This window comes from Erithacus rubecula (assembly GCF_903797595.1).
Source record: "Erithacus rubecula genome assembly, chromosome: 16".
In the NCBI taxonomy this organism is placed as follows: Eukaryota; Metazoa; Chordata; class Aves; order Passeriformes; family Muscicapidae; genus Erithacus; species Erithacus rubecula.
Window position 1 is genome coordinate 2548826 of NC_136668.1, and position 17841 is coordinate 2566666.

Consider the following 17841-nt stretch of genomic DNA (forward strand, 5'->3'; position numbering starts at 1 on the left):
TTAGGAATCAAGGATTTTATTTCATGGTATGAACATGCTCCAGGGACACAATATTGATATATACAGTATAATGAATTAACTTTAATAAAAGAAGAAATAGTCAGAAATAAACAGAATTAAAAAACAAGAAACAGAAAGACAAATTATACAGACTAGCAGTTTTTCCCTCTGTACAGGCCTGGCTAAGCAGAACTGTGGAGAAAGGTGAAAGCTGGACAGGTGCAGACAGTGTAGTCAGTGAAAGGCACTAAGGACCATTTCCCCTCTTCTTGAAGGATCAGGAGCAAGTTAAATATGAAATAATTAATTTAAACAACATTAAGCAAAAATCTCATTGTTAGTGTTCTGGAATGAGGAGAATCTTCTGTTAGCAGGATGCACAGATGAGCACACACACAGTATGTTATGTTATATGAGTTTTGATAAATACTATAGAGCACATACTGACCTGCAACAAGAAAGGTTGTATTAAGCTCTTAGAAGTCCATATAAATCAAGTCCTTTCTTTATCAAAACACATTATGGGCCCATTAGACATTCACAGATGGGCAGGGCCATGTGATAAATCTACAAGCCCAACTCCCTGGTTTTACAAGAAACTTCTCAGAACTTCAACAAAAGACACCACTTAACAGGTGAGCCAAACTGATATGGCACATGACCATGAGAGTGTTCAACTTTAAATAAAGTCCTCTTTTAGAGCAAATTATTTGTCCTCCAAGCCTCTGTAACAGCAGATGACTGGTTTCTCCACTCTGACAATTTAAGGTGCACCAGCAATTATTTATTTGTTTCCCCTGCTCCAAGCCTCACTTAAACATGCAGAGTACACTGGTTTTCAGCAGCAGGACTGTTAAGTTAATTGTAAATCATATGCCTTTACATTTTAAGTATTTTAGATATTGAAATATCTTAAATGGAGTGTCATGTTTTGCAGCAGTATCTTGAAGTGACTGAAAGCTGTCAAGTAAAAGGATTTTCAATGGTCTTTTTGAAAGCATGGATCAGGTTTAACTCCCATAAAACCAGATCATTCAATAAATGTCAGCACAAGATATAACACAAAAAGGAAATGGAAATTATCCCTGGTTCTGAGAATTAGAGGCCACAGCTATGCATCTATCTGCTTGGACTCAGAACTGAAAGACATTAATCAGCATTTAATCCATTTTCAGCCTGTATTTTTTGATGAAAAGTATATAGTAAGAGATAATCCAGCTCTATTCAAGCACATTTCAAATAAGGTCAGCTCTTCACAAGCAAAACCAACTACAGCTTCAATCAAGAAAGTTTCTGAGCATTTATCTCTAAATGCTAGGCTAGAAAAAGCAAATACCAGTGTTTGTATCTGTGTTCTATGAATTTAGGTGACACTCTCCCCAATAGAGAGGACAGCATGTTCTTCCAGGTCATGATCTTGAAAGAAAAACATTAAAGAAAAACAGGAAAAAGCTTACAACTTATTTAGAAGACATCCTTTAGAGCAAAATATGTCCTTACAAGAGCAGTTTTAACTACTACAGATCCTGTCACAGACCTGTTACAGACTCCAAGGTGCCTCCAGATAACATTTAACCTCTTAAGGTAGTTCAGAGGAACATTCTGGTAAAAGCAGATGTGGCTACTAGCAAGGACCCAGGACACCTGAGGAGCTGTCTTGTTTTCTGTCACACTGCAGGGCTCCATTTCTCCCATCAGTAATCAGTTTTACTCCTCCAGGTAACAGTAACACTAAGATGAGGTCACAGCTCATCCCTCCACCCTGGCACAGGAGTTGCTGAGATACCCACAGCTGATGTGATGGGTTATAAAACACACACAGTCTGAAGGAGATGCATTTTCCTTGTGACACAAAAGCAACATATTAAAGTGATATGTGTCTATTAGCAGCATAAATATCAAATAAAAAGAGCAGCCATCACAAATAAATGGCTGTTATCAGAGACCAAAATTTTTTTCCTCCCATCAGAGCATAGCCAGAGATTCACACAGTATACACAGGAACACAGACAACACCAGCTGTGTCAGGGGATACTGTTCTGGGAAAACTGGGCAATTCATACTGTTCTACTAAAGGAGAGTCAAATTCACCCTCAGTGTAGAGCAGTGGCCTAGTGCCTTGCAGCCAGGGATGAGGAAATAGAGCCATAGTGCTCACAGGCTCACAGTGACACCAATCCTGGTGCTACAGCATCCTCCTTACACCATCTCAGCTAAACCAGTTCAGATTACAAAACTACTCACACAAAAATTCTAGCCCTGAAGCATAAAAAGCTGCCAAAGTAACACAGCCTTAAAGGAAGGAAAAAAAATCTCTTTTCCCTTAATATCTAAGGTCTCATCCTCTACAGTGCCAGCAGATCACAAGCAATCTGATAAAAATAAGAGAACTATTAGACATCCTTGATTTCTGCAGCACTTAAACAGAGCATGGTCCCTTTTCAGAAATCTCAAGACTTTTGTGGTTCATATTTTTCCTACCCAGCTACAGGGAAAAGGACTGTGCATTTGACACACACACGATCAGGTTAACAGCCACAGTCAGGAACTTTAAATAAAAAGATTTGATGCTCTTAAAGGTTTGCAGCAACTACATTCAAACACAGATCAGTGCAACAGAGGACAACAGTGAAAGCTGCCAGTTATGTGCAAAGCAGGGCATAAATCAGATTTACCAGCCTTAATTTCAGGATTTCATTAACTGTTTTGAACTAACACATCTAGCACTTAAACACACATCTAGAACCCTATTTTCTATACATACCAACAAGCTTCCCTGCACAACACATTTAATACATGGAATTTCACAACCATCAATCATATATACCAGCTTAATATTATGTTAATATAACATACAATATACAGGTAACTAAGGAAAAATACTTTTTTAAAAATAAAAAATTATAGCTACATTAAACTGTGCTATCTCTTGAATTCCATATTCTGGCCAAACCTTATAGACTCACTGATTTTTACAGGAATTCTGACCAGGTCACACTACTGCAGCAGGGAATCAATGACAGCTCCTGGCTTGGCCGAACGTTTTCTGTTTGGAGAGCAGAAAGGAAAGGGAAAAACAACACCACACACACATCATTATGCTGTCTAGGAAAGACAGGGACCAGCCACATTTCAACTCAAAACTACATGACAACTCCACAAACAAAAACCGGCCAAACAAAAACCACAAGAAATGCTGAAATCTCCCCCAACAGCCTCTCCTCTCCACCAGTGCATGTGTTTGCACTGCCAATGCACCAGACTGTGTTAAACTGGAACACAGAATGCAGCAAAATAAAGCAAGGAGCTGGAAGAGAATGCAGCAAAAATACATCAGAAAATCCCCAGACAAGTCTTTCTGGACAAGATTTAGTGCAGCAAAGATCTCATCTTGGTTCTATCACACCTAGCAACACTGAGATACACCATGCAAAAATTTTGTCCTTTGCCTTCTCATTAAGCAAATGTTTGAAGACTTATGGTAAGTTTACATATACAAACTAAAGCCTTCCCTTGGGTAAATCCCTCATTGCATATGAATACCCCAGAGTTCTTCACCTTCTACCAGTCTTGGGCCTGGATCTTCCTTTTGAAGTTCTTGGCCTCTCCAACTTCATCAGAGATTGCCTCAAGCTTTCTTCAGTGTAAGCTAAGTAAACATGGGAAAGGTCCACTTCAAAGGGCTAGAAAAAGACCAGAAAAAACTCATAAGACAAAATAATCAGAATAATTTTAGACACTGATCAATGGTGTTTTCATGACACTACAAAGACTCATTTTTTCAGAAGAAAAGAAAATTGGAATTGGACAGTTTGGCCCTAAACAGAGAGAGGCAGTGTCAGGCAGGACTTGGGCCTCTACAGTTGAATACATTAATTCAATAGTCACTCACATCTTTCTCTTTTTTATCCAGGACAGGAGTCTGTTTCCTCATATTGTTTCCTGTATATGCAACACATTTCTGTAAGCAGAAAAAAAAAAAAAAGGTTTGTAAGTAAAGTGTACTGTGCACAGTAAAACTGCCTACAGCTTCACCAGTTTCTTCCTGGGCTCAATGACAGCCCTCAGCAGCTCACACTAACACTAGCTTGCACACAAGCCAGGCAGCCATTCTTACCAGCTGCCACTCTCCTATGTCTTCATTCCAGTGAACGTAGTTCTCAATCATTTCCTACAAAGCAGTCAGGACAGTAAGTGTTAGACTTGCACAATCTACCCTGCAGGTGCACTTTCTAGAACATACATCCTAAGGCCTGGACAACCTGCTTAAGAACAGTCTTGATCCCTCCCAAGTTGTTCCTATCAGGACAGCTATACCCTGTGCAAAAGAAGCCCCCACTTATACTCTGAAGGTTACAGAAGAGGAAAATACCACTCCCAAATTGTATGTACCAGAGAGCCCCCTCAAGCATGGGGCTTCTGTTATGCCAACACTATCAGGTCAGTAGTAAGCAAACACTGTAATATGGAAATAATGAAAACTATAAAAAGAATTTCCCTCACTTTTCCCATTAAATAGTGTGCATTATATTAAGGCTCATAATGAATTTTCTGTATACTGGAGTCATAAAAACTATCAAAGATATAACAATTCACTCTTTGTATTAATATCAGACATTAGCAAGGACAACTTCAAGCTAGTGGAAAAAAGGTTTTGAACAGACCCACTGCATGGGCACACAGTGAATACACCAGTTAACTATGTGTGAATGTGATTTTCTTATTTTCATAAGATAAAAGCACAATGCCTGCCCCAAGCTCAGGTGCTCTGCCTTCACCTGGTAGTCCTGAGGAATGAAATTGTCTATGATGAGAATCTGAAGACGGAGCTCCCTGCTCAGCTGCCGAATGTTTTCCAGCAACCCTTCAATCTCTCTCTGATGCTCTTGCTGTAGATCTGCCATCTGAAAGCAAAACAGGCATTTGAGAGGCATCAGACTTATCTTAATACATGGCAACAACATGAAGAGAACAGTCTTTTGTCTGTATGAGGTTTTGGGGGAAAAAAAAAAGAAAACAAAAAAAAAAAAAGAAAACTCTGGTTATTAGTACCAAAATCTCTCTGAACAATAAAGCCTCTGAAACGTTTCAGCTCAGAGATGGCTGCAAACAGCAATATGTTTTCAGTTTCATAAGCCCAAAACTGGCCTTCTGCCAATTCAAGACACTTCAACTAAGACTAGATGAGGAGCATGAGACAAGTTGTATCCCTAGCAAGGTTTCAAGGAAAATCTCTGATTCAAAAGACCAAATGCATTTTTTATGAAACGGGAACTCCAGCTATCAGCCAAAGGACACACTGATCCAGTGACTGAGGTAACAAGGGCATCAGTCATAAAGGACAGGCAGCTCAGAGCAGAGAAGCCTTTGGGCTGCACAAATCAGGACATGGGGCTGCCAGCAAGCAACTTACATTTTATATCAGAGATAACCAGTGGTTTTCCTTAAAGGTCTCAATATCTTAGGGTTTCACACATAACCCTTCTCAGCCTGGCTGGGGATATGCTCCACAACATGCTGTTCTAAAGCTCCAACTCCAGAGTTAGTATTTTTGAATTACGTGAGCCGAATGGACAGCACAGGAAGATATTTCTAAATATATGGCACATTTTCTAGCATTGCAAAACTGATGGTTTACCCTTCCCAGCTCTAGTGCCTCTCAGGATCACTGGCTGAGGACTTTAGATACTAACCTCTGACTTTGCAGCCATAAGCATGGTCCAAACTTTCTTCAGTTTTTTGGTTTTCCCCTGTGCTTCCTCCTGGAGGTTGGTGTACTTCTCCTCAATGTCCAAGCGTTCTTGCTGTGGACAACATTTAGCACAGACACACACACATCAGCAATCACAGAAATTCTCAGCAACAGGATGAGCAAGAGGAAAAACTGCTTAAACAAACAACATTTGCCATGAGCAGAGAGCCCTGGCTGAGCCAAGCTGGCTCAGACTGCAGGGGCTGCACAGGCAATGAGTGTTTGCAGAGGGGTGGCTCCTGCAGTGCTGCCAGAGCAGCCACCCCTGGGGAACATGTCCTGGTGTGTCCTGCCCTGGCTGTTTGCATTCAGCCACAGCAGACAGCCCCACCTCCTTCTCCTCCAGCTCCTTGCGAAGCTGCTCTGCTCTCTTCCTTCGTTCTTCCAGTTCCATGTTTGACTCTTCCAGAAGCTTCTCTTGCTCCTCTGCTTTTGCCAGCAAGTCCACTCCTCCCACAATCACCTTTTTCTCTAATGCAGACAGTTTCTCCAACAGGGACTGGTGTTCTTGCCTAGACAGACAGGTAGGTGTGAGATTTCCTGTCCTACCATGCTCAGCAGGAATCAGGTCCAGCTTGGTTTTAAAGCCCAGACAGCACCCACAGGACTGGAAAAACTTGTCTTGCTGCTGAGGGTTTAAGTGGGGGTTTAAGTGAGGCAGTGCAGTGAAAGCAGTGAGCTCCCCAAGCTCCAGCTCCAACCATTTTCTCTCAAGCAAAACCAGGTCAGCAGAGAAGTGCCTCCTGCTGCAAGTCACCTCTGTGAGGGGCTGCAAGCCCCCAGTGAGATCCCCAGACTACTCAAGGCACCTGCTGCCCAAAAGGGCCCTGCCAGCACAGCAAGGCCCAGAGGCAACTGCTGAAATAGAGGGGAGTGAACAGAGATCAAGGCAGAGCTGAAATGCAAACCAGGACTGCTGGCTGCTGCTGGAGCATATCTGCATAGGCTATTGCAACCTTAGTAGCTTTTAGACTTCAGAACAGAACACCCCTACACCCAAAATTACAAGCTTGTAACTGTACTGCAGGAAACCTGGCCTGTTACAGAACAGGACTACTGCTCCTCACAGGTCCTAGGAGATTAATTCATGTTTCTATCTCACACAACTAAGTAAAGTTAAGAAAAGAAGTGGCAAAAGGAAAAAAGTTTGTCTTTCCCACATACTCTAAGCTCTCAAAGAAGAAGCAGCTCCTCTTTCACCTTCACAATAGATGATGTTCAATTCCTACAAAGTTTGACAGGCACCTTACCATGCATCTCCAGATATTCATATGATCAAGGAAGGACAACCCACACAACCACACAGACTGCTCAGAGCATGGTACTCACTGAGCTTTGAGCAAGTCTTTTTCTCTCTTCTCCAGTTCAGCTCTGGCTTTATTTCTTTCTTCTTCTTCCATATCAAGCTTAGTTTCAAGAGCTTTTCTCTCCTCTTCAATCTTTGCTTGCATCTCTACCATCTTATCAGGGGAAACTTTCTTTTTGCCTTTGAAAGAAATAGGGGAAACAAATTAGTTCACTGAAAAGTAAAACAACCTCTCTATAACACCATGTTTCCAAGTTCAGATTCAATACTTGCATTAACAAAAATTTCATTAGGTATCAGCTTCAAAACAGGCAAAACTCAGTCCTTCAAATCCCATTTTAATAGTTGTCACCAGCTCCTACAGAGCAGCAGTGCTGTGCAATTAATCACTGGAACCTAATGTCCCCAAAATGCAAAACACACAAAGAACACCTGGTGAAGGAAAACTGCTTGAAGAGAAGCCCAAACTGGAAACTCTGATGTTCTAACAAAGCATGTCAGGCCAGAGAAGGAAAACACAGACTGCCTTCACCTACAGCTACAAGAGCTCAGCTACCAAGTTACATATACAAATTTCAGATTAGCATCTCTACCATTCCCCTGATCTGCCCTCTACAGGCTTACCTGTTCCACAGTGAGAATGTGGATGTTTTTTAAGAACATAATACATGAAAATAAAGAAATTCATAACAGCCCTATGAAAACCAGACAACTAAAGCAGCTTCTTGATGATATTTGGTCTATGTGACAGCGACTACCTAGATTTGAAAGTACCAAGGTTGGCTCTGGCTTAATCAGATGTGTGTAACAGCTTTTCTTTATACACAACTACCACAGCACACAACCAGGTCCATGTCTTGGAGGACTACAAGAGAGTGGCCAGAGCAACTCAGTGAACCTATGACCTCAGATTTGGTACCAAACACCCCAAATTTGAAATAAAGTGTGATGCTGCTGCTCTTGAAAGACACTCTAAGTCTTGAGCCAGCTTTCACTGCAATCCCAGGAGTGCCCAAGGCAGGCAAACATAACCTGGGGGTTATGTGGAATGAGAACACATTTCCGCACAAATCCACAAGTCCTAAATATCCATTATAAATGAATCCATAATTTTCTTGTTTGCTTCCCAGACATCAAAAACCCCAACCTGTAGAATCCAGCTGTACTTGAAACTAGCAGGAGCCACTGACTGCCACCTGACATAATGCACACAGTCAGAATGAGCTCAGTAAAAGGCTTCTCCTCCAGTCTTCAATATATTCAGCTTCATTTATATACATGTATGTTATTTACAATCATATATACATTATGCACATATACACTCCAGCAAAGTGTACTGAATGTGCAAACATGCATGCACAAATTTTCACATCTGCATATCTATTTCTTCATGTGCACAAGAGGTTCAATTAGTTTTGTTGCAAGGCAAGGACTTCACCACTACAACAAACACCACCTTCATTGGCCACCTGCTAAACTTCAGAATCAGATAATGAGCCCTTCTTTCTGTGCTTGTGGTGCAAAATTAGTGCACTAATTAGTCTCTGAGTAAAAAGCTTTCTGGAAGTGCTATATAGCACTCATCATATGAGATAAGCCAGAAAAAGGCTCCTTACTATTAGGACATAGCCTTATATATTCTCAGTTTAGGAGAAAAAGGTTAAGTGGAGCAAGTTTTAAGAACCTTTCACAAGCTTGGCAACTGTAAGAAGCTGAAAATCAATTACACCAACCTGCTTGATCTTGCATTAGGAGGAAGCAGAAAGCAAATCGCAGAGAGGCAGCAAACACATAAAAAGAGGAGGAGAAAAAATGTTATTGCTTTGATCATTTTGGACAAAGATCATCAGCACCAGAACAAACATAAAATTTTATATTCATGTTTCTAGGGTAGAAAATGAGAGATAATCATAACTAAGACCCCTTCTATCAGAGTAAACACTAATGCATCATGTTACACTACAGCAGAGGATGTGTCTGTTCTTCAGAGTGCTTTGCAAATCCAGGATAATCTTCAGCTCACTCTTGCACTCTTCTGCCCATTCAATGCAATGCTGGATCTAAACACAACATTAGGAGCCAGCTGCAAGGATCATGACCTAAGAAACAGTTCAAGGGGGTGGATTTCTCCTTCAATTAACAAACTTAATGCTCCCCACACTCAAGAGAGCCAATTCTGTTGTATTACCTGTAAAATATTAGCATCCAGAATATATGTTCTAATTTTAACCAAGATTTCCAGGCCAATTCTTTGCAAGATACAAGACAGTTGCACACAGAGAGTCTCAACACAAGATTTCTCCATTTAATTACACAGGGGATTAGTAGGTGAATTTGCAATAACTGGTGCTTCCATAGAGGTATAGAGCCACTTTTGGTTATTCAGGCAAGTGCAACAAAAAAGGCAGGACAGGAAAGGGATAATGAAAGACACCACATGCAGAAGGGTCACACTAGAGGACAGTTAATATCCCAAACCACAAAAAGCTACTCTTATCCCAATTGCCAAAAGCCCAGCACAACTTCCCCAGCAGAGCTGTCTCCAAATCTGCAGGAGATGGATTCATCCACCTGCTGACAAATCAGCAGTTTGCTATTAACTGTCCTCATCCAAATAAAAACACTCAGGTTCCAAGCAAGCTTTAAAGGAGCAGGATTGAAGTCATCAAATTCCCAGGCTAGTCATATGACCCATCAAAGGTCTCCCCTGGGTTGTGTTCCTGCTAGCCCTGCTACCACCCTTCTCTGAGCTGAGGCTTTCCACTAACAGCACTAGTGTAAAAATGAGTGAACTGTACAGCAATACTTTCCAGGGTCTCTCCACACAGGAACAAGAGTGGAGTGCTTCTGTCCAGGATAAAAACACCACCAGGTGAAGACCCCACAAGCCAAGTGCCAAGATGTGATCTGTTTCCTCAATCCTCACTGACTGTAGGGTTTTTACAGGCACAGTGACCTCTCTGATCTGGAGCAGCCCAGACTTTCCTCACTTCTAGATCAAAATCTGGATCCCCTGTTCCTCTGAACTAAGTCCCACAGAGATCAAGAACTTAGTAGCATGTGGCACTTGAACCCTAACCACCAAGGATATTTTTTAAAGTATCTGCAAAAATAAAGCAAATCAACCAAATACTGCCATGTTTTCTCTGCTAGTGTAAGCCTCATGCTGTTTGACTGTTCTGCAAAACAAACTTTGAGAAAGCAGAGTCCAGTATAATATAGTATAATACATAGTACAATATATTATATAATAGTATAATATATGGCATAATACATACCAAGCTGTCTTTTTTATAAACTAAAATTGCAGCAGTTCCCATTAAAAAGTTTGCTCAGTTTTTTCCCCCGTATTTTAAAAGGCACATTTAACACAAGGTGGAAACTGGATTTTTTTAACCTGTTATGTCTCAATTACCTTTAAATCTTGCTCAAGCAAGCCCTTGAGTGCAAGGGCTACTATATTGTTTCCTGTTCTCTCACATATCTGGCTAACAATGTGCACATTGAATAACCATTTCAAGCAAGGAAGCAGCAAAGGAAAAACATGCTTTAGCAGTTACAGCTTGAGGTTCATCTTTCCAACAGACAAGGCAGGGAAGAGTGCAACATTGCAAAATGGAGTGAGCAAAATATGGAAAGGCCAAAGCTTAAAGGACTTAAGAGCTCCCACTCACTAGTGAAGGACTTATCCAGAGGTTTCTCTATGACAGAGCATGTGGAGTCTGAACTACTGCTGCTGCTACTGCCTGGAAAACAGAAATGCGTCCCACAGAAAAACCCAGAGAGGAAGAAACATGCAGATGGGAAGTTAGTTCTAAAGGAAAGAAACCCAGAAGAGCCAGCAACCTAGTTCAAAAAAGCACAAGCTCCCATTGGGAAGCACTTGCTAGGATCCCCCCCAGACTCAGCTTGCAAAGCCACCATTTCCCAGCACAAAACTGCATGCTCAGAAAGACTTTTCAGTCAAAACCCATCTTAACAGATTACAGCTTTCAACAGCATGCCAAGGCAGCTTCCATTTTAAGCAACAACAGCAGAGAATACCAGACCACAGTGGAGAAGGCTGTGGACATCTGCCATAGCAGAGGATTCAGTGACCATGAATCCTTCCCAGCCATACACACATGGCAATGTGCACTTCTCACTCTGGAAGGCAGAACCAGCTTACACAGGGACAGTCAGCATGTACCCCTGTGAAGCAGCTCCCTTCAGGAACTTAACTAGAGTGGCTTGTTTGGGAGTTGAGTAAGCCAGTTATTCACCCTCTACTCTTTTCAAGCAGCACTTGGAAGGTGGTCTCCTCTCAGGAGGAGATTTGGGCAGGATATTTGGAGACAGTGGTCAAGCTTTTCACTTCTAGAAATAGCCAAAAGGTGAAAATGAGCTTGTTACAGCTATCACCAAAGGCATGGCAAAAATCATTTATGACTACTTGGACAGACACCTAAATTAAGAGAGCACACCTAAAGCAGGAATGCTTTAACAGGATTTTTTTTTCAACAGATGTGGATGCTTCAGGACAGTAAGGCAGCTTGAATGTCAAAGTTTACTAGAGAAGCTGAAGTTGGGATGTAACACTGGGCTTGATTTCTCTACTGTCCAAGAGGGATTACCAGCAGCGTTCTAAGAGAACAGCAAGCTTCCAAGAAACCACAGCATCCCATGATACACAGTGACCTGCAGTTCCAGGCTCAGCAACATCCCCTGCACTTTAGATGACACACAGCACTTTAACACTGATGGCTGGATGAAGGAAACTTCACTATGGGATTTTCAGACTGCTCCCAAAAAAAGTATGTGCAGGTCCCATTAAGTTTTTTAGCTAGCACAAAGACACCCAAAGGCCAAGTTTTCCCTCTATCAACATGAAATAGAACAGAAGAGTCAATTACTGAAGATCTGTAAGACAGATGAATCCTTTGCCTAAACCACAGCCAAAATTCCCCTCCAATCATACCCATGGCTACAAAACCCACACCTGCTTACAAATGATCTTTGGTGTCTTCTCCCTCCCACCTCTGTGAGCAGGGGAAGTTCCACACCAGCAGCCACAAGCCATACACAGCCCCCTTGTGGCACCCAGGGAGCCACCACAAAGGATGATGCCAGACAAGCACAGCTACCCAAGTGGAAGCAGCGACTCCCCAGCTCTGGAGCTGTCCACCTGCAGAGGGGGCACCAAAGGGCTCTGCAGGAGAGGCATGATAATTGCAGCGGCATAGGGCAGCTCTACAGGTCCTCTTGGCCCTGCCTGCCTCTGGCTACACTTCCTACACCAGCCTGTGGGTAAGAGCAGACTGGTGGCACTGACAGCAATCTCTACTGCCTTACCCCGCCGCTTCTTTCGCTTCTCCTCTCCAATCTCCCCATCTTCATCCTCCTCTTCAGAATCGCTGGTTTCAGAACCAGAGATCTCTTCCCCTAGAAGAGAAGAGTGTGCTGTTATCAAAAGCTTTCCTTCACCTCAGATCAGCTTGCTACTTTGACAGCAGCATTTGTCCAAACACAGCAATGCCTGACATCAGCTTATGAGTACTTGCAGAAGTCAGTAACTGTTGAGCAAGCAGACAGCTGACCATGGCTCAGGAAGCTTAAGGACAATCAATATAAGCAACTGAATGCTGTGATGTCAATATATATGTATTAAAGCCCAAGAGGCTGCTTTTTATGGAAAATAGAGCATCTTTGCAAAGCTGAAGCTACAAAGTTTTCCTATCAGGATTCTACCATACCTTCTGTTCCACCTCACACTTCTATCTCAGGTGAAAGAAAAAGAAAGAAGCATTACTGACATTTCCTGCTTCTCCTGAATGGGGCAGACAACAAACAGTAAGTCGTGCTGGAATTATTGCTACAGCTGTTCTGTGCTGCATCTCTGGACAGAGATGCTGTGACATCTGGTCACTGTTTAGCAAGCATCCTTCCAGCAGGGTCACTACATGTTGATGGACTAATAACAGACAAAAGGCTACGAAGTTACATGGCTTAAAGAAACTTCTTGTTGCTCTACAGTGTTTAGAAACCCAGTTCCAGATCCACAAATTTGGTTTGCTTTTCCTCCTGGTAAAGGCATCCCTCCTCCCCTATCAGAGAAGAAGTGTGACCTGTTGTTACAGTTCAGTTTAATTCCCTATACCATGTCAGCTGTGTCCAGAGCCCCCATGCTTGCTAGGGAAACCCAGGGACACTGGTCCCAGCCTGGAGGCCACACTCACCCTAGTGCCAAGTGCCATCTAGTGGGAAAGCCAGGTCCCCACCAGCAGCCTTAACCACCTCTCCTGTCATTCAGCAGGGCAAACAAAACCAGAACACCGACCTGCACAAGCAGCCAACCTCATGTGATACATATTCAAGTAGCAAAGAATGCTCCCACTCAAAGAGAACAAGCATCCTGCAGAGAGCAACACCAGGGGGAAGGAGAGTCTCACCTTCTTCCAGTTTTTTCTTAAGCTCTTCAATTTCTTTCTGGAACTGGCGGAGCATAGCATCCTTGGGATCCTCATTAATCCTGGCCTTGTTCTTTATGTTCTTGGCTCTGTTTGCATACCTGAGAGTGCTGATGGTCTCATCGTAGTTGTAGTCTGCTGGTCCGATGTTTGCACACTGCAACACGTGCAGACCAAGTTACTGGAGGACAGTGTCAGAGCCCAGCACACAGCACTGCAGGAACCCAACCCCAGCTCTGACAGTCTCATGCTGCAACTCCTTCCCAAGCTTTCCTGCTGCTTGTACACTGAAGCCACTTTTGACTACCCAAGCACAGGCTCTGTTTGATCTCATGCAGGTATGTACATGTGTGCTGTGTTTAGAACCCCATCTATACAGAGGCAAAGAGAAAAGACAGAAAGAGATGCACACAGAAGGTTCTCTAAGCTGTGAACAACTGAGGATCAGTGAGGTAAATGCCAGGCTGTTCAAGTCACCATGCTAACCCTGCAAAAATGCAGCCCAATAGCTGGCACTAGCAAGGGCATCTCTTAGCTTACCATCATGGTTTTGGAGTTGCCCCCTAGGGAGTCCTGCAGCAGCCGTGTGAGTTTGGAGTTACGGTAGGGCACGTGGGTGCTTTTGCCATCCACCAGTGCAGAGATAACATTGCCCAGTGTGGAGAGAGAGAGGTTGATCTTAGTGGCTTCCTTCAGTCTCTGCCCTGTGGCTCCAGTTTTTGTCTGTCTTTCAGAACCCTGCAAAGGGAACATGAAGCAGAAGTTAAAACAGATACTCTAATACATCTCCCTCCAAACAGAATCGTGTGAAATCTTAATAGCAGCCATGTCACTAACCATTTAATCCACTATTAGAGAACCTGGCTAAGTATCTCAGACATTGAGTGTTAAAGAGACAAGTCAAGCAGGTCTTAAACAGAAGGCTTTCAGTGCCAGCAAATTCTGGATTGCTTAAAGCAATGCAGCTGGGAAAATTGAGATTTTCCTCCCCATGAACAAAAACGTTATGGGAAGTCAGTCAGCAGTTAAAAGGCAGCCCAGCTGGAGCTGCCAACAACCATCTACAGCCCTTCACATCAGCAGAGGAAGAGCAAACAGCAACACTGCAATTATTTTAAACAGTTTCATAGAGCATCCTATACACACAACACATAAATAAGTTAAAATGCATTTAAATAAGTTGAATGCCTTTAGTCTCACTTTTTCTGCATCCTCCCTAAGGAAAAGTACCTCAGTGTAAATCTTGGGCTAAAGCCATGTTTTACCAGCACAATTACACTGGCTCAGAGTGTGATACTGAGGGAAGGAACCTGCAAGTGATGAACAACATGGTCATAACCCTCTGGAAAAACCTCAGCAACCCAAGCCAAAAGTCTTGCCAAAGATCTGTGTGGTTTTACTCACAGCAAGGTCAACGAGGTGCAGCTTGCCCATGCGCACGTGCATGTTCCCATCCACCCCCTTCTCACTGCACTCTATGGTGATGGTGAAGATGGCATGAGAGCGAGAGCTGTGCTCATTCATGTTTGTGGCACCAACAGAACCTTTTAACAGAGAAAAAGCACTGATGACTTCACAATTAATCACATCTTCCTCTAACTCTTCCTGCTCTCAAGGAGATTCATCCCCACCTCTTTACTCAACCCTGCATTCCAGAAGAGGGCAGAGGGATGCTCAGACTCAGCAGTGAAGTCTATTCTTGGGCACTGAAGTTGCAATACACTGCCATCCTGGACTAGTAGCAGGTCCTGCAGACTGCTATAGCTCTAAGCCAACCACAGACCCCAAGATCAGCAACTGCCCTCATCTGTTTAAGGATCAGTAGCTTAAGGTTTCACAGCAGATCCCTGAAAACAGTTGTATTTTGGTAATAAGAACATAGCAATCCATGCCAAGGGCTACTGGAGTCAGAAGTTTAAGTCATTAAATAAACTGAACTGAACTAAGAAATCTTCCAGAGTACAAACTACCTCCCACTTACAGCACAGGGCTGATGTCCATCCTGATCAGAACTGAAGTGGAAAAAGGACCAAGAGACACACTGGCAGTTCTGACAGCACTGACTGCCCTCACTGCATCCTCCCTTTGCTGATTCCCAGTGCTGAACAGCACTGGCCAATGTGGGAAGCACAGCTTCTTTACTTGCCCCTGCACAGAAGGGGTATGGAAGGAGACACCTGTTTTGCTCTGTTCAGCCAAACACTTTTCCCAGCAACAGGACTAGGATCTCCTACTGTGGTCTGGCAACAAGATCTTTACTGTGTCTGAGGGATAAACCTGCCCACAGCAAGGCTACGTACGGTTCTTGTGGCCCAGAGTCATGATTCTGTCCATATCATCTGCATTGTTTACAACATAAGCTGAAAGGTCTTTGATATAAACTCCCACATCAGGTCTCTCTTTCACCTAAGAGAGAAATAGTTCAGACTGAGCATCCCTGGGAGATCCCCGACAGCAATTCTAGTGATACTGTAACAGTATAGTGGTTTACTCCTCCATTTTCTGGCTTGCACATAGAACACTCCACTTGGAATCAGAGCAGATAGGGAATAAAGACTCATGCATGGCAATATGCTATTGTTTTCCTTGGGGGGAAAGACATGATTTTAAATCCCAGTCTCCAATTCCCAGGCCTGCTGAGGGGCCTTTGGGACAGAACTGCAGGTACAAAACTGCCTCAGGTGGAACAGCCAGTTTGTGCAACTGACCAAGTGGAAGAGATTCCAAGAAGGCAGCAGTGACATTCAGCTATTGCACTGCAAAGGAAAGAGGACTGCTGAGGAGCCCAACCTCCCACCTCCCTGCAAGTGCTCCTCTGATGTTTAGAACAGAATGTTGCTCTGATTGAAAACAAGCACCAGGTTGAGAAGAGGAGGCGCACCTCTAACCTCTGTGTCTGGTCCTTCCCCAGCAGGTCCCGCACTTCCTCATTGTAAATTTCCAGGTAAGACACACGAACTAGAAACCTGCGGATGAACAGCTGGGTAGATCACTTGGCAAAACATCTGCTGAAATCCCACAAGCACAGTCACAGGGTGCAAAGAAAACAGTGAAAAACCAACACAGTCCTGCTGCCCCTCAAGAGTAGCCCAAGTGGGAGCCTTTCATCTTGGGAGAGGCACCATTTCTGTTGTCATTGTCAAGGTCAGGCTCCTGCCTGTCATGGTGGACTCACCTGCCACCATGGTGGACTCACATTAAAAAAACCAACCAAAAATCCCCAACCAAACAATAAAAAAACCAAACAGAAGCAATCAAGGGAAGGCACTTACCTTGTATCCCCCTCTGCCTTGGCAATGTGACCAAATATATGGGCAAAGGAATTGGGAATGATGCCTCTGAGCTCAGGAACTGCTCGGACTCCTTCCATGGTGAAGGTTTTGCCTGTTCCAGTCTGCCCATATGCAAAAATAGTACCTGGAGGATAAGATAAAAGAAAAAAAAAACTCTAAGAAGCTGAGTCTTCTCTAAACTCTTAACAAGTTTTACTTCATCCCTTCTCAGCCTGATAGCACCAAACACCTCTATTTTTATGGAGTTAAAATTTTCCACCCACTCCAGTAGCTACTGAAGTACAAGGCTGGAACAACAGAAATGCAGGGCAAATACAGAAGCAGGACCTATGTGCTGCTTAATCCAGCCTGCAAGATGTCTAATAAAAAGTCAGCTTGTTTTAAAAGTGCAGAGTGACTAAAGCATGGAATGCTAGTACACTTCAGTTCCACCTACAAACAATACAGGCAAGCCCAGTTAATTGCATGACCAATTAGCAGCACAAGATTATAAACCAACAGCAAACTCAACTACTCCTAATCATTAAGCCACAGCACAATTGGTGTGAGGCTTCTACAGTAGAGCCACAGCAAAATCCCAGCTCTGAACCTGCAGATACAGCTGCAGGTTTTGGACTAAAGAATCAGCTGCAAAGGAAGGCACCCAGAAATGTTACTTAAATCCCAGACTCTGGAACTCCAAAAATATCCCAGTTCTTAGGTTAAGCCTAGCATTGCTGAAAACATCAAGTTTTTGTTATCAAGCCACTGACATTACAGATTGGAAAAACTGAATAGAATATTTCAGCTGGAAGGCACCTACAATGATCATCTAATCCAACTGCTCAAGCAATTCAGAGCTGACCAAAAATTAAAGAATATTGTTAAGAGTACTGTCCAAATGCCTCTTAAATTCCAACTTGGGGCATCAATTACCTCTCTAGAAAGCCTGTTCCAGTGTCTCAGTAAAGAAATGCTTCCTCATGTTCAGTCTAAACCTTCCCAGGCACAGCCTTAAATCATTCATTTTCAAACCATGAATTTTAAATCAGCTGAAACCAGTGT

At 43.1% G+C, this 17841-nt stretch overlaps 1 protein-coding gene across 2 annotated transcripts in view; it reads right to left on the reverse strand.

Moving 5' to 3' along the window:
• The window catches only part of KIF3A (kinesin family member 3A), a 20122-nt gene continuing 2281 nt past the window's right edge, over positions 1-17841 (reverse strand). The window contains exons 3-18 of one of the 2 annotated variants that reach the window (XM_079319768.1): positions 16777-16921; positions 16386-16470; positions 15805-15910; positions 14909-15048; positions 14045-14242; positions 13487-13661; positions 12390-12479; positions 10733-10804; positions 7082-7238; positions 6084-6264; positions 5694-5804; positions 4779-4904; positions 4118-4171; positions 3893-3961; positions 3559-3683; positions 1-3046 (exon numbers count right to left, since the gene is read on the reverse strand). In XM_079319768.1, coding sequence (XP_079175894.1) covers positions 2998-3046; positions 3559-3683; positions 3893-3961; positions 4118-4171; positions 4779-4904; positions 5694-5804; positions 6084-6264; positions 7082-7238; positions 10733-10804; positions 12390-12479; positions 13487-13661; positions 14045-14242; positions 14909-15048; positions 15805-15910; positions 16386-16470; positions 16777-16921 — 1883 coding nt within the window. In that variant the 3' untranslated portion in view covers positions 1-2997. The remainder of the gene's footprint in view (positions 3047-3558; positions 3684-3892; positions 3962-4117; positions 4172-4778; positions 4905-5693; positions 5805-6083; positions 6265-7081; positions 7239-10732; positions 10805-12389; positions 12480-13486; positions 13662-14044; positions 14243-14908; positions 15049-15804; positions 15911-16385; positions 16471-16776; positions 16922-17841) is intronic. The other variant, XM_079319767.1, reaches the window with a different exon arrangement.